A 17851-nucleotide genomic window follows, 5' to 3' on the forward strand; every position below is an offset into this window, starting at 1 on the left:
AAAAAATGTTTTGTGCGGAATAGTGGAGTTGCACAGGGAGGGCCCGTACAAGCCATGCTTTCTAGTAGGGTTGTTAAACTGGACCTTAGACATTGTTTGTCCCCCTACCAGTCAAAAGTTGCCTTTCTGGCAGTCAGGGGTTTATTGCCTTTCGCACAGAAAGGTAGTTGTACTATTGATTTGAAGAGGAATTGGTAAAGATGGGAGTGGAGGGGGCAGCATGACCCTTAAGTGTTAAATATATTTTTAATTCTGTATTGACAGTTCTGCAAACATCAAGAACCAGAAACTTTAAAAGATTTATACAATCAAGATGATAATCATCAAGAACTTGCAAATTTTCATGTACGAGCTAGCTACAGCACCGAAAAGGTATTCCATTTCTGCCTTTTTTTATTGTAAGGGTTATAGATCTTTCTGTATTCATAGTTTGATAAATGTGAAATGTTCATGGGATATATGCAGGTAGGTACACTACATGGCTTTCTTTTTGTTCATACTCGCTTCCTTTACCCACTTAGCCTAGATTATAGTCTATTTTGCCAGACTGTACTCCTCCATACAACATAATAGCGGTTATACTGATAAACCGGTGAAAGAAGTCCCGCAAAATACTTAACCAAATCCCATATCACAAGTGAGTGTGACAAGATAGGGTTTTGAGGCCTTGGACGAAATTGAACGCACAGCCATAAAAGTTGCGGGACCGCGTCCACATCTACTAGGTCAATGTATGTCCAAAGAGGAGCCGACTCTCCAGCATATAGCTATTTCAAGGGTACAATTTGCGCTGCTTTATAATAGTACATCAGGTTCAGAACTCCCAAACCCCCTGCACGCTTGTTTATATAAAACTGCCTGATTCAGTCTTGGCCTGGTCGATCCCCAGATACATTTTAAAGATTTGACGTTGCAAGGAATGCAGTATATGTGCGGTGGGGGGGACTAAAATCGGTAGAGCTTGAAAAGCATACAGGAGTTTCGAGAGAGGGGCCATCTTTATTGAGTTGATGCGGCCCATCCAAGAGATTTGTCCCACGGTTCCAGTAAATGGGTAAGTGATCTGATAAGAGAAGGGTAATTAGCCATATATAGTGAACAATAGTTAGATGTTAAGTTGATCCCCATATATGGAAAGGAGGGTGACCAGTGTAATGGGAAATTCATTGTTGAACTGAGTCCGGCAATGAAATGTTTAAAGCACGCAACTTAGTCTGATTAACTTTGAAGTTCCGATAAGGAGGTGAAATTGTGCAAAAAAGAAAATTTAAATTAGGAAGACTGGTGTAAGGGGACGTGACATACATTAAGACGTCATTGGTAAAAAGCGCCAGTTTATGATGCACTCCAGCCAATTCCAAGTGGATATGTTCCGCCAGAGGCTCGAGGAGCGGGGACAAAGGGCAGCCTTAAGGCGTACCACGTAAAACAGAAAATTTTGAGGATTCGTACCCCATATATTTGACGGAAGCCGATGGCTGGGAATACAACTTATTAACCCAACATAAGAAAGGATCAATCGGACCCCTATAATGGAGGACTTCTTTCAGCTATGCCCATGATGAAGTATAAAACGCCTTCTGGATGTCCAAGGACAGTAACATGAGGGGTATAGCCCGATGAGCTAGATGAGTAAGAAGAAGAAGAGTACAGCATATATTATCAGTGGCCTGCCGAAGAGGAACAAAACCTGTTTAATCTTTTGAGACCAGGCGATGCAAGCAAATGGCGAGTACCTTGATTAAGAGTTTCACATCTATGTTAATAAGGGAGATTGGGCGAAAATTTGCCCACGGGTTTCAGAAGCATCATTATTGAGGCTGAAACATGTCTGCAGAGAATTTATCATCTTTCTTTAGACTATTAACCACTTGCCGCCCGCCATATAGCAAAATGACGGCTGCAAAGTGGTTTCAACATCCTGACTGGACGTCATATGACGTCTTCAGGATATTGAGCCGTTGCGTGCCCCCGGGGGTGCGCATCGCTGCAATCGTTGTTGCTGGGTGTCAGTCTGACACCCCGCAACACCAATCTAGGTAAAGTGTCTCTGACGGAGACTCTTTACCACGTGATCAGCCGTGTCCAATCACGGCTGATCACGATGTAAACAGGAAAAGCCGGTAATCGGCTGCTCATCTGACAGGGGGGTTTGTGCTGATCGATTATCAGCGCAGCCCCCCCCCTCCGAGGATGCCCACTTGACCACCAGGGATGCCCACCACAGGTATGCCACCCTAGACCACCAGGGATGACAATCAGAAAATAATAATGGATGCCAATCAGTGCCCACAAGGGGCATCACTGATTGGCAGGCATTATTGTTTGGCACTGATTGGCATCCATTAGTACAACACATTACAGTACATTAGTGCCACCTATCAGTGCCCATCCATGCCCAACCATGTCGCCTATCAGTGCCGCATATTAGTGCCCATCATCTGAGCCCATCAATGCCACCTCCTTGGTGCCCATCAGTGCCGCCTTATCAGTGCCCGTCAGTGCAGTGCCCATCAGTGAAGGAGAAAACTTACTTATTTACAATGTTTTGTAATTGAAACAAAAAAAAGAAGGCTCTATTTGTGGGAACAAAATTATAAAAGTTTAGTTTGGGTACAGTGTAGCATGACAGCGCAATTGTCATTCAAAGTGCAACAGCGCTGAAAGCTCAAAATTGGTCTGGGCAGGAAGGTGTATAAGTGCCCTGTATGGAAGTGGTTAAACATGGTTATAAGATGAGGGACCACGATATCCGGTAGTTTCCTATAAAATAAGGTCGTGAACCCTTCTGGCCGTGATACATTTTTTATTTGCACTAACATACGTTTTTTTCAGGACAAGTTTTTGGGGTATGTCCCCATCTTCAAGGTCCCAGTAGTACTGATATAAAGTATGAGAGAAAGCCACAAACTCAAGGCAGGGACAGGAGAGCTGATGAACAGCAAATGGAAATAGGCAGAATACAATATTGTAGATACTTGATGTTCACTAATCCATTTGAAGATTGTAAATTACCCTTAAAGCTGTGATTCTACTTGCACTGTACTGGCCCAGAAGAACCTGGTACACAGACATACTCTGACTTCTAGCAGGCAATCCCTGGCCTCTTTCCAACAGGCCAGATCTGCCATCTCAAGACCCTCTATTCAACCCTGCTTTACAGTTTCTGGTTTTAACACCATGGCTGTTGAGTCCCAGGTCTTTAAGGTTAGAAGGATTTCTGAGTGTGTGATTCCTACCTTGTTGAAAGCAAGCAAGGGCACTTCCAAGAAGATCTATGTCCATAGCTGGAGCTCTTACTTTGCCTGGTGTGAGCGCATTCATTTCAGTCCTGAAGTTTATAAACCACTGTATGTGTAAACGTCTGCGCTAAGTAATAAAGATACAAACACTGTAAAATAATGCAAAAATATATAGATGCCCTAACTCATTCCATCAATGTGTTAACATAAAACTAATATATATATATATATATATATATATATATATATATATATATATATATATATATATATATATATATATATACACATACATACATATATATATATATATATATATATATATATATATATATATATATATATATATATATATATATATACATACATACATACATACATACATACATACATACATACATACATACACACATACACACATACACACATACACACATACACACACACACACACACACACACACACACACACACACTGAGAACTAAATTAAAGGGGTTGTAAAGGTTTATTTCTTTTTTTAAATAACAAACATGTCATACTTGCCTCCTCTGTGCAGTTTGTTTTGCCCAGAGTGGCCCGAATCCTGCTGTTCTGAGGTCCCTCGGCGGCTGTCTCGGCTCCTCCCCACAATAGCTAAGCCCCTCTGAGAAGATCTCTCCCGAGGGGGTTAGCTGGCGGGCGCGCTCCAGTGTCATACAGTCGACATCCATAGACGCCAAGTGTATGACTCGGTCCCTCCCCCCAGTGGCCGTGTCATTGGATTCGATTGATAGCAGCGGGAGCCAATGGCTGCAGTGCTATCAATCTATTCAATTAACGCAGAGACTCTGTGGAGAAGAGGACGCTGGGGGATGCGCAGAGCAGATGAACGGGCTCAGGTAAGTAAAATGGGGGGCCCATGATGGCCAGGTGTTTTTTCACCCTAATGCATAGGATGCATTAAGGTAAGGTGAAAAAACACGAACCTTTACAACCCCTTTAATAAATGAATAAAACTGTCAAGCAAATTCAAATATAGCAATAAGTAAAAGTGAATCACCTACCGCTTATTAACCGTTTTTCAGTATTCATCCACAATGAAAAGTAACTTTGTTCATTTAATTAAATTGATAGCTCATGAACTATGATTGATAATTGATATATATATATAAAAAAAAAAAAAAACATTTCATTAATTCATTTTTTTTTCAATGAATATACAGACAAAGTTCATAAGGCACTTTGCAAAATACAAAAAATATAAAATGAAATTGTTTGGTTTATTTATTATTTTAGAGTCCTTAAGATTACACTGTGCCTTGCATTCTGACCTTCCTGCAAACAGGTCTTGATCAGAATCTAGCACCCTTAAAGAGCAGTTATGGGCCTCATCCATTATTTTTTTTAAAGCCTTTGACTTCCTAACCCCCTGGTAAAAAAAAGAACAAACTTTATTTAAGGTGTTTTTTGTGTTAGGCCTCCCTTTGCATCACCCTGTAATTCCATGTAACCGTAATTTGTCTCTGTCTGCCCTGCAGAACCACCCTTTGATCCCATGAGAGATATTGCTTTAGATATTCTTGCTGGCAAAGTAGCCTTTTTGGTAACCATCACGTTTGTCAGACTAGTCTCTAAAATGGTGGTTCTTTCCTCATACTTCACAATAGTAAGATTGTATTACTCCCAAGACTATCCTTCCTTACAAAGGTGATTTCTGTGTTCCAGCTGAGGAAATTGTTCTTCCATCTTTCTACCCTGCTGGTAGACATTCAAAGGAATTCTCTTTACATTACCTGGATGTAGTCAGAGCCATTCGATCACAGGTGTCAAACACAAGGCCCGCGGGCCAAATCCTGCCCTCCAGGCCATTTCATGTGGCCTTCACACCTCTTCTGCAGCTGAAAACGAGCTCCATCCCTCCTCTTGACCCTTACTTTCTGCTTTCAAGCAATGCATCCAGCTTCTTCCCAGCAGCAGTATAAGGTAAGGGGGTGCACTGTAATGCACCCCCTTACGTAATGGAGAGTGGGAGACTCAACTTCTGATGGTGGGGTGGCTCTTGACATCTAATGTAAAGGGGAAGCGATGCACTGGACATCTAATCTTACAGATACAACTGGTCCTTTTGAGGGCAATCATAATGCTGGTGTCGCCCACAATGAAATTGAGTTTGACACCCTTGCATTAGATTGTGCCTAAAAGCTCCTGCTTCCATTAGACTAAACATTAAGATTCTCTATATGTTCTTTCCTCAGGACCTCACAAGGAGCACCCTTCTTCAAAATCACAATTGCACAATGGATAAGCAACTTGATTGCAAGGGTCTTTTGCCCTTAAACAAAAACCTTCTCCTGCACTGTTAATGCCCTCCCCATCAGACCTGTTGGAGTATCCTGGGCCTTGGGGCACCAAGCCTCTGTTGCCCAACTGTTTAAAGCGGTGGTTCCCCCTTAAAAACAACTTTTTTTTATTCCACTGCTCCCCCACATTACAATCGAATTAAGGCTCTTATTTTTTTTTTTGCTGCTGTACATACCTTGATACAGCATCTTCACCCGTGCATCCGGGTTGCGAGTCCCGCGGGAGTGGGCGTTCCTCACATGCTGTTGATTGACGTTTTTCCCAAAAACGAGCTCTCCCCCCCCCGTCGCGTAAGCCACGTCACGATTGGCGAAAGGAGCCGAACGGCGATGCGCATGCACAGTATAGCGCCGACTCGCCGTTCGGCTCCTTTCGCCAACCGTGACGCAGCTTACGCGACGGGGGGAGAGCTCGTTTTTGGGCAAAACGTCAATCAACAGCATGTGAGGAACGCCCACTCCCGCGGGACTCGCAACCCGGATGCACGGGTGAAGATGCTGTATCAAGGTATGTACAGCAGCAAAAAAATAATTAGAGCCTTAATTCGATTGTAATGTGGGGGGGCAGTGGAATAAAAAAAAGTTGTTTTTAAGGGGGAACCACCGCTTTAAGGCCACCACCTGGTCTTCTGTTCATACTTTCTTGCAGTGCTACTCTGAACTTGGGTATTTAACTTAAGTTTATTAGGCCTGGTGGCACAGTTCTTGCCCACCCTTTCTATTTATTGCTTGGGGATGTCCCATGGAATTAGTTGTCTGTGTACTATACTGTACGTCTAGGTGGGGGATTGTGTCCTCCAAAAGCTTTCCAGTGTCCAATCACCTGAAGCTATGAGCCTATACCCCATGTTGTATGAATATGTTGCTTATGTCATGTGCTGTACTCCAAGATCTGGAATTTACAGGGAAGTTAAAATTCCTCTTTTCTTGTTTTGCATAGGGTCAAGGCAGTCTTGAGACCAAAACGTTCCTCTTTATCCAAGGTGGTCTCTTCTTGCCACCTCAGTGAGGACCTTTTTCTCCCTTCCCTCTTTCCTACTCTAAAAAATGACAAGAAAATTGCCCTAGACTGCTTAGATGTGGTGAGGGCTTTGTACGCAAGACTGAGTTCCTCTTTGTTTTGCCTGTAGGTCCTCCATTGAGGACACCCTGCTTCCCACACGACTATTACCAGGTGGATCAGAAAACGTTTTTCCAGGACCATCACCCTTAAGGAAAGGGGTTTCTCCCTTTCCCATTAAAGCGCATTCCACCAGGACTGTTGGTATCTCTTCAGCTTTTCAACATCAAGCATTTGTATCCCAGATTTGCAAGGCCACAGTTGGATATTAAGGCCTGGGCTCAAGCAAGTTTTGGTTGCAAGGTATTTTAAGTTGTTATCTGAGTGTTTTCAGATTCTTAAAACATTGTGTTTTTTTGGGGCTTGTTGGCAAGGGGTGTAAAGAGTGAAGTAAGTGACGTGCACCAAAAAAAAGACTAACAAAGTCTTTGAAAGGTTGAAAGGGTAAAAATGCTCCATGCATTCCTGAATAAGCTGAAAAGGCAGACTCCGTCTCCATCGCTCTGTGCAGGGAACCACCTCTTCCGTAGACGTTGAGTGCGATGCTTGAACAACACTGAGAAGCAGAAAAACAGAGGAACACATAAGAAAAAATAATAATAAAAAAAAATAATTAAAAAAAACAGTCAAGTAACTGGTATATAGCCAACATGAACAGGGTGTGAGCCCTGAAATTCCTATAAAGAATACCCGTAAGCAGCAGGAAGCTTCGCAGGTTAAGAGGGGGATGAGTCCAGGCCTAAAGGCTCTCCATAGACGCCTGCTAGGGGAGAACAAGTAGGTAAGTGTCCCATCCAGGTTTAGTTGTGCGTTTTGGCGTTCCTATCGGTAACCATTTTCCATTCGGGATCAGACCGCGACACAGATTTGGTGATGGTTTTTGAAACAACCGCATCCTCCGGGAGAATCCCCCACTCCTCCAGCAGGGAGATACCCTTGTCCAGTGATTCCACAATGTGTGTGCGGCCCTCTTTAGTGACAGACAATTTGACGGGATATCCCCATCTGTAATCAATCTTGTGATTTCTACGCACTTTAGTGATGGTATTCAAGTTTCTTCTTTTTTGCAGAGTATATTGGGATAAATCCGCAAAAAACTGCAGGTTCTGATATTGAGAGGGAATTTGCTCTCTTTTGCGCCTGACTGCCATTAGCTGCTCTTTGGCGTGAAAAAAATGAAAGCGTAGGATAACATCCCTGGGAACCTGTTCAGGCAAGAAGGACGGTTTGGGCAGTCTATGTATCCTGTCAATGGTGAGTTCCAGGTCAGAAAGGTCAGGGAGAAGCGCCTTGAACAAGGAGGAGGCAAAAGAGCGCAGATCTGGTTGCAGAACGGACTCGGGGACCCCCCCCACTTTCATGTTTCATCTGCTTCTGTCTTCTATATCTGCGAGCTTAGCTTTTATCTACTCCGTATCCCCTTCTCTTTCCTTATGCGAATCAACCAGGTCGTTAATGGTGACAGCATATTCCCCCATTTTGTGCTCAATATGCTCCACTCTAACCTCCACTGCCTGTATATCCGAGTGGAATCTGTGCATACACTGCAACATATCAGATAACAGCATGTCTTTCAAAACATTGTCTATCACAGGCTGGTGAGCAGTGGGGAAGGATTCAATGCAGTTTGGCAGCTCACGTGTATCATCTCCTGAATCAGCTACAGGGCTGGCTGCCTGAATGGATCCCTCCCTGTCCATTTTAAACTTTGCCTTGGCCGGGCTGCCAGAAGTTGGGGAGGGAGAGGGAGACTGCATAACGTCAGGGGGACAGTTGTTCTTGGGTCCCCTGGCTGACCCAGAGCGATTGCTATGTGCTGTGTGTACTGGTGTGGACGCTGCCTCGGCGCCATCTTGCCTACCTCCATGCTGGTGGGGGGAGAAGAAGTCCGTCAGCCGCTGGGGCCTCCTCTGCTCCTTGCGCTTTCTGCACATGGTCTCAGGGGTCTCCAGAGCTGGAACGCCAGGTGAGATGCCTGAAAAGTGTGTCCGGTGGGTTGCTGTTTGCCGTTCGTTCCCCACAGACGACGGAGCTCCGGGACTAAGCTGCCATCCGGCTCCGCCGCAAGCCACGCCCCCAGTATATAGGGGTGTAAAGAGTGGAGCTTACAACAGCGTTGCCTCACTTCTGATTCCGGTCCATGGAGCGCATCTCATTCCTGACTTCCTGATTTTTTTGTTTTGTTTTGCCTTTATTACCAAGTGGACCATGTAAGTGTGTTTTAAGGTCTTAACAATGAGTCACACTATAGGGTTTATGTCTTACGAAATTAAAATCTTTGATTTAACACCAAACAGTACTTTTTTTATGGCCTTTTAGTGGTCTCGCTTTTATTAAGTGGGAGATCTTGAGTACCTTTGCACTATATCACATTAATCAGTGAAGCGGCAGCACATCCACTGCATTGCTTTTTGCTTACCAGGAGGCAGCTGCAACACTACTCCTCGTGTCCAAAGCACGGAAGCATTTCCACACATTTTTTGAAGTCGAAATGACAGTTTTTTTTTGTCCATTGGTGACTAAACAGTTGATTCTGTTTCCACCCTTTATTCATGAGAAGTGAGGAAGATGAACCAAATCAAACAGTGGATGCCTCAGATAACAGCTTATTGAAATTCTGTGCCCACAATCCTGTTACCTTTTTTTTATCCTTTGTAAAAGAGATTGCTCAAAGCAATGACTGAAAATGGATAACTGGCATTAGGAACACGTCCAGATAATAATGATAAATGGCTCATTATCTAAGTGGTCTAAGGTTGTGTCCAGTGTGGCATACAGCTCTGTCGAAGGATTAATTCTGTTTAACTTGTTTCTGAATGATCACTGAGTGGCACTACAACTTGAGGTTGAAATTTTGTTTGATTTCGGTATTTGCTGATAATACCAAAGTGTGCAATGTAAAAAACTGGAAGCAAGGTATAGCAACTTTGCAGAAAGACCTTGATGAATTAGAGTTATATGACCCGCTACATGGCAGATGAGGTTTAATATTGAAAAATGAAAAGTTATGCACACTTAACCCCCTTAGCGGTAAACCCGAGCGTGATTTTTTTTATGCTGGGATCGGTATCCCCGAGTCACGTTCGGGGTGGATGTGCAGAGCCTGCAGCAGCGTTCCTTACCTTCTTCAGGCGATCCAGCGATGATCTCCCATTGCTGTGATCGCCACCGAGACCCCCCGCCGCGCCGTCCATCGGTCATCTGACTTCCTGGTTCCGTTCCCTGCACCGCAATGGTGCATGGGAGCGGAACTGGGAGGGAAATTCAAATGTATACACAAACATATAAAAAGGAGGTGATACAATGTAATCTGAGAGGATTACACTGTATCACCTTGGAATCTGACACAGTGCCCTTTCAGTGCCTCTTGCCATTGTCATTTATGACAAATAAAACCTTTGAAAACCCTTTAAAAATGGCATCAAAAAAGCGCTGTCCTACAAATGCGCTTTTGGATCAGCTGAGCGGCAGCGCCACAGAGTTGATCGCAGAACAGAGCGACAGTGAGTCGTGGGGAGATTTGTCACCTGACTCCGACACCGACACTGATCCAGAAAGTGACAACGACGTTGATCCCGCACCTGACCTAAGTGATGTGCGCACTTGGTGCCCTATAGACAGCGATGCGGACCAGGCAGCGCCCCGAGGTTCCGATTCACTGGATCTCCTGGGATGAAGGTTGATGTGGAGAGTGACAACCCTCTGGCGTACCTGAAACTTTTTCTTTCTGAGGAGGTAATTTTAAAAATTGTGACAGAGACCAATCGATACCACGATCAGCAATCGGCTACGCTGCGTGCCAGATTTTCCAGATCCAGAAAATGGGAACCGGTCACTGAGGAGGACATCTGGAAGTTTCTGGGACTCATCATCCTTCAGGGGGTGGTGGGCAGAAATGGTACTGGACCACCAATAAGATGCTGGCCACTCCATTTTTTGGCACTGTGATGTCTGAGTATCGTTTTTCACTCATTATGAAAAACTTGCACTTCGCCAACAACGAAGAGTTTGATGAGGCCACGCATCCTGCGCCCAAGCTAAAAAAAATCTGGGAGGTGTGCCAGATGATTGTCGCCAACTTCCAGCGGACCTACGTGCCAGAAAGGGATGTCAGTGTGGACGAAAGTCTGATGGCCTACAAGGGACGCCTGAGTTGGATCCAATTTATTGCGTCCAAAAGAGCGCGCTTTGGCATAAAATTTTATATGCTCTGTGAATCTTCCACCGGATATATCTGGAATGCGGTCATTTACACCAGGAAAGGTACCAAGTTTAATCCCAGGTACAACCGCTATGGGATGGCCACATCGTCTGTCCTTTCACTGCTGGAACCATTACTGAACCAGGGATATTGCGTGACAACGGACAATTTTTATACGTCACCGGAACTTTATGAGGTTTTGCTCCTCAATAAAACGGATGGGTATGGTACCGTTATGCCAAACCGGCGTGACATGCCATCAATTTTTGGCAAGAAAAAACTAAAAAAAGGAGAGATGGTTGCCTTTCAAAAGGGTAAAATGATGGCAATGCGATGGCGAGACAAAAAGGACGTGTGTCTCATGAGCACCGTGCACAGCACCTCCACTACCATGGTCCGCACAAAACACAGAAAAGATGTGCTGAAACCGCAAGTCGTGATCGACTATAATCACACGATGGGAGGTGTCGACCGAGCCGATCAGGCAATGACATTTTACCCGGTGATGCGAAAACAGAAGAAATGCTATAAAAAGATTTTCAGGCATCTCCTTGAACAATGTCTTTGGAACGCTTATATTCTTTATAAAGCAATGACGAACATACTTCTTGTTCATTCGGACTTTATATGGAAGGTGGCTGAGCAGATTTTTATCAACCACCCGACGCCATCAGTGTCTGGTAACAGACCCGGACGACGCTCTGTTGACGTTGGGAATCCAGAACGCCTGACAGGTCGTCATTTTGTAGACTTCGTACCGCCAACCGCACGAAAGTTAGCGCCTACCAGGATGTGCGTCGTTTGCTGTTCCAAGAGGGATGAAAATGGAAAACAAAACCGAAAAGAAACAAGGTACTATTGCCCAGATTGCAACGTCGGACTTTGTCTAGTTCCATGTTTCAAACTGTTTCACACTATGGATGTGTATTGAATTTCTTTGTTTGCCAAATTTCATTATTTTTCATTGCTTTATTGAATAAAATAATATTATTGATTAGATTATAATTGATGTGTTTGTGTTTCAAATTTATCACATCTGGAATGTCTACTAGAGTCTTGTTTTGGTCAGGTTTAAGTAAGTAATTACTAAGAATTGCAGGCCTATAATACATATCACCAAATTTCCATGAAAAAAATTGTACCGCTTTTGGAAAGTAATTCCAGACAGAATCATACCGCCAGGGAGGTTAAGGACTTGCAAGCATACTCCTCCTTTTAGAGGAACTTCTCTGGGGAATTTGGCAATGGAAAAGAATTTGGGGGTCCTTGTTGAACACAAAACGATCAATAGCCTGCAGTGTTAAGCTGAAGAAAACAAAGGAAGAAGATTTATCTCATGCAGAAAAAGGGTATCATCTTTTCAAAAGATGCATTGATAATTCTCCTTTAATAAACCACTAATTCCACCTCAGCTTAAGTATACAGTTTAGTTTTGGTAACCATCCACAGGAAGGATGTCCTTGAACTACAAAGCGTTCAGAGAGGAGCAACAAAATTAATAATGGGGCTGGAAGACCTTATTCACCCTTGAGAAGATGTGCATTAGGTGGGGGTGGGGGCGGTGCCGTGTATACATGTATCAAACAGGACTGTAGTATTTAAAAAAAAAAAAAAAAGTTTTTTTCTCTAAGGTCCCTGAAGAAGACACTAGGCCAAAATTTGAGATTATACGAGAAGCGGTTGAAGGATCACTAAAGGATTTTTTTTTTTTTTTAGCTAAATAGCTTCCTTTACCTTACTGCAGTCCTGGTTTCATGTCCTCATTGCTCGTTTTTGCTTTGATGTTGCTGTAAAATTGCTCTGATCTCCACACTTCCTGGTTGCCTGTTTCCTTATAACCATCTTAGGCCTCGTACAGACGGGCAAACATGTACGATGAAAACGGTCCGCCGGACCGTTTTCAGCGTACATGTCCGCCCGGAGATTTCGGTATGATGGCTGTACATACCATCATACAGAAATCTGCGCGTACACGATACGCGGCGACGAGGCCGCGAAAATGACGCGGCGACGTGCGCGGCCCTGGCAGTTTAATGCTTCCACGCATGCGTCAAAGTCATTCGACGCATGCGAGGGATGGCGGCTGCTCGGACATGTACGGTAAGTCTGTACAGACGACCGAACATGTCCGACGGACAGGATTCCAGCGGGCATGTTTCTAAACAAGTTTAGAAACATTTGCCCGCTCGAAAAAGGCCCGGCGGGCAAATGTACACTGGAATCCTGTCCGCTCGGCTGTACAGACGACCGAACATGTCTGCTGAAACTGGTCCGCGGACCAGTTTCAGCAAACATGTTCGGTCGTGTGTACGGGGCCTTACTGGGAGCTTTTCACAATGGTCTAAGCCAGGGGTCTCAAACTGGCGGCCCTCCAGCTGTTGCGAAACTACAAGTCCCATGAGGCATTGCAAGGCTGACAGTTACAAGCATGACTCCCACAAGCAGAGGCATGATGGGACTTGTAGTTTTGCAACAGCTGGAGGGCCGCCAGTTTGAGACCCCTGGTCTAAGCTGTCATTACAGTGTGTCTAAAACTTAACAGAACCAATCAGATTCATTTTAAAAACAAAACACTGCCCTGGATTTGTTTGTTTTTGTTCTGTGGGTCTCTTTACTTCACATAAACATGAAACCAGTTTAAAAACGGAAGTGAAACTACAGGCACATTATATGATTGAATTTAATCTATTTTTAATCATTTTTAAAAGGAATCAGTTAACTTTTATGTCTCTATACCCTGTAAACAGTCATTTCAGCAAAAAAATGTTTTTCCTTTAGTGATCCTTTAATTGTTAAACTGCTTAAGGGGGGTCTTTATTATTGGGGTAGTTTAAAATGTGCAACTCCCTTCCCCTGGTAGTGGTATCAGCTGATAGATAAATTCAAAGAAACTAGATGCCTTCCTTGGTGAACACAACACATTAGGGTTTGGGAATTCTTAACGACTCAAACTCTTATATATACACACGCACACACACACCTGTGTCTTTTTTTTTTATGTAACCATGATGGTAAAACTTGCAAAACATGATTTCCTATGCTCTAATATGTGCAAGGCTGTACCATAATTGGGTCAATATTGTTGACTTACATTCCTATTCAAGTCGATTAAATGGGGCACTACACTACACAGAATGCAGAACATATCTGAAAATGTACACAAAGGTGTATGAGTTATTGTTGACCTAAAATCATGCATCTGGCATAATTGAACCCTTAGAGAGGTCCTTGGGACAGAATCTAAGGGACAGTGGTATTACTGGGACTTTGGTAGATAACACATTATAAAAACTTGTTGTTCTGTTTGATCATTCTTAGCATGGTGTACAATATCCTAACAATCACTTGTTGGAAAGGATTCAGGTTTTCAAATTTTTGCTAAATATTTTTATTTTGCAGAGTGTTGAGGGCCGTGTTGCAGAGCTGCAGAATGCTGTTGATGAGTACAACAGAGCAAAAAATGATTGGGCTGCCAAGGTAAGGGTACAAATTAAACACACTCAGATAATGTGTGTGTGTGTGTGTATGTATATGTATATGTATATGTGTGTGTGTGTGTGTGTGTGTGTGTGTGTGTGTGTGTGTGTGTGTGTGTGTGTGTATGTATATACAGTGCCTTGCGAAAGTATTCGGCCCCCTTGAACTTTGTGACCTTTTGTCACATTTCAGGCTTCAAACATAAAGATATAAAACTGATTTTTTTTGTTGAAGAATCAACAACAAGTGGGACACAATCATGAATTGGAAAGAAATTTATTGGATATTTCAAACTTTTTTAACAAAGAAAAATTGGGCGTGCAAAATTATTCAGCCCCTTTACTTTCAGTTCAGCAAACTCTCTCCAGAAGTTCAGTGAGGATCTCTGAATGAGCCAATGTTGACCTAAATGACTAATGATGATAAATAGAATCCACCTGTGTGTAATCAAGTCTCCGTATAAATGCACCTGCACTGTGATAGCCTCAGAGGTCCGTTTAAAGCGCAGAAAGCATCATGAAGAACAAGGAACACACCAGGCAGGTCCGAGATACTGTTGTGGAGAAGTTTAAAGCCAGATTTGGATACAAAAAGATTTCCCAAGCTTTAAACATCCCAAGGAGCACTGTGCAGGCGATAATATTGAAATGGAAGGAGTATCAGACCACTGCAAATCTACGAAGACCTGGCCGTCCCTCTAAAATTTCAGCTCATACAATGAGAAGACTGATCAGAGATGCAGCCAAGAGGCCCATGATCACTCTGGATGAACTGCAGAGATCTACAGCTGAGGTGGGAGACTCTGTCCATAGGACAACAATCAGTCGTATTCTGCACAAATCTGACCTTTATGGAAGAGTGGCAAGAAGAAAGCCATTTCTTAAAGATATCGATAAAAAGTGTCGTTTAAAGTTTGCCACAAGCCACCTGGGAGACACGCCAAACATGTGGAAGAAGGTGCTCTGGTCAGATGAAATCGAACTTTTTGGCAACAATGCAAAACGTTATGCAAAACGTTATGTTTGGCGTAAAAGCAACACAGCTCATCACCCTGAACACACCATCCCCACTGTCAAACATGGTGGTGGCAGCATCATGGTTTGGGCCTGCTTTTCTTCAGCAGGGACAGGCAAGATGGTTAAAATTGATGGGAAGATGGATGGAGCCAAATACAGGACCATGATGGAGTCTGCAAAAGACCTGAGACTGGGACGGAGATTTGTCTTCCAACAAGACAATGATCCAAAACATAAAGCAAAATCTACAATGGAATGGTTCACAAATAAACATATCCAGGTGTTAGAATGGCCAAGTCAAAGTCCAGACCTGAATCCAATCGAGAATCTGTGGAAAGAACTGAAAACTGCTGTTCACAAACACTCTCCATCCAACCTCACTGAGCTCGAGCGGTTTTGCAAGGAGGAATGGGCAAAAATTTCAGTCTCTCAATGTGCAAAACTGATAGAGACATACCCCAAGCGACTTACAGCTGTAATCGCAGCAAAAGGTGGCGCTACAAAGTATTAACTTAAGGGGGCTGAATAATTTTGCACGCCCAATTTTTCAGTTTTTTTATTTGTTAAAGTTTGAAATATCCAATAAATTTCGTTCCACTTCATGTTTGTGTCCCACTTGTTGTTGAATCTTCAAAAAAAAAAATAGTTTTATATCTTTATGTTTGAAGCCTGAAATGTGGCAAAAGGTCGCAAAGTTCAAGGGGGCCGAATACTTTCGCAAGGCACTGTGTGTGTGTGTGTGTGTATGTATATGTGTGTGTGTGATATATATTCTCACAAAAGTGAGTACACCCCTCACATTTTTGTAAATATATTATATCTTTTCATGTGACAACACTGAAGAAATTACACTTTGCTACAATGTAAAGTAGTGAGTGTACACCTTGTATAACAGTGTAAATTTGCTTTGCCCTCAAAATATCTCAACAAACATCCATTAATATCAAAACCGCTGACAACAAAAGTGAGTACACCCCTAAGTAAAAAAGGTCCAAATTGGGCCCAAAGTGTCAATATTTTGTGTGGCTACCATTATTTTCCAGCACTGCCTTAACTCTCTTGGGCATGGAGTTTACCAGAGCTTCACAGGTTGCCACTGAAGTCCTTTTCCATTTTTCAATGGTGACCTCACAGAGCTGGTGGATGTTGGAGACCTTGCGCTCCTCCAACTGACGTTTGAGGATGCTCCACGGATGCTCAATAGGGTTTAGGTCTGAAGACATGCTTGGCCAGTCCATCACCTTTACCCTCAGCTTCTTTAGAAATGCAGTGGTCGTCTTGGAGATATGTTTGTGGTCGGTATCATGTTGAAATACTGCCTTGCGGCCCAGTCTCCGAAGGGAGGGGATCATGCTCTGCTTCAGTATGTCACAGGACGTGTTGGCATTCATGGTTCTCTCAATGAACTGTAGCTCCCCAGTGCCGGCAGCACTCATGCAGCCCCAAACCATGACACTCCCACCACCATGCTTGACTGTAGGCAAGACACACTTGTCTTTGTACTCCTCACCTGGTTGCCGCCACACACGCTTGACACCATCTGAACCAAATAAGTTTATCTTGGTTTCATCAGTAGAGATGGCCTGCCAGTTCGCCCGGTGGTCGTTTTGCGGCGAACTTTGCGTGTTCGCGGTACGCCAAACCGGCGGACATCTGTCGATATTCGCGGCGGTCTGCAATTTTACATGGGTAAGAACTTTGACCTATGACACATCCATCAGGTGGTGCAGGACAGCCAATTGAGACATTTCAGCACATGGACATACCCCTACCTTATAAATAGACCTGATCTGGCGACCATCTTACATTCTGCTTTTTGTCGGTGTAGGGAGAGGGTGCAGTTTGGAGCAGGGACAGGCTGTATTCATTCAAATAGCTATCTAAAAGGTCCACAAAAGTCCTTTAAAGGACTGGTATAGGTGTGCTACTTGCTGTGCAGTATATAGGTGTCTAATACATTCATTCATATATTTTTTGTCAGTGTAGGGAGAGGTTGGCGTTTCCAGCAGTTTAGCGACACAAATCGCTAACAGGTCCACAAAAGTCCTTTCAAGCACTGGTATAGGTGTGCTACTTGCTCTGCAGTATATAGGTGTAATATACTCTTATAATATACTTTCGAATATAGAAAGCATATTATGGTGGATTTGTATTGTGCAGCGTTGTGACTGGCGGTGTATTTGGTTACTGCTGGATTTTTGCCGCTTTCGCTGCGTTACCTCTGTTACACACATTAAAAAAAAATCCTGAAATTCTGCGTTACCTCTGTTACACACATTAAAAAAAAATCCTGAAATTCTGCGTTACCTCTGCTACACACAGTGACAACATTTCCTGAAAAAAAAGTCTCATAACTGGTCCGATAAACCAGTGGCCCCCCAAAACGACAGATTAAAGCGGGGTGTTTACCTTCTTCCACATATACTGCGCTTCTCTAAAGACTTTTGTCACAGGGTCATTTAAAAAATGACACGCAGAGGAAGAGGCGGGCCCTTCCGCAGGGGTGGTAGGGGTAG

General features: G+C 43.5%; 1 protein-coding gene across 3 annotated transcripts in view; it reads left to right on the forward strand.

Annotated features, from left to right (window-relative positions):
• VPS16 (VPS16 core subunit of CORVET and HOPS complexes) overlaps positions 1–17851 on the forward strand; it is a 216037-nt gene that overhangs the window by 111544 nt on the left and 86642 nt on the right. For all 3 annotated transcript variants that reach the window (XM_040357101.1, XM_040357099.1, XM_040357100.1), the window contains 2 exons: positions 265–372; positions 14242–14319. In XM_040357101.1, the coding sequence (XP_040213035.1) occupies positions 265–372; positions 14242–14319 (186 nt within the window). The remainder of the gene's footprint in view (positions 1–264; positions 373–14241; positions 14320–17851) is intronic.

The sequence above is a fragment of the Rana temporaria genome, chromosome 6 (genome assembly GCF_905171775.1).
Source record: "Rana temporaria chromosome 6, aRanTem1.1, whole genome shotgun sequence".
Lineage (NCBI taxonomy): Eukaryota > Metazoa > Chordata > Amphibia > Anura > Ranidae > Rana > Rana temporaria.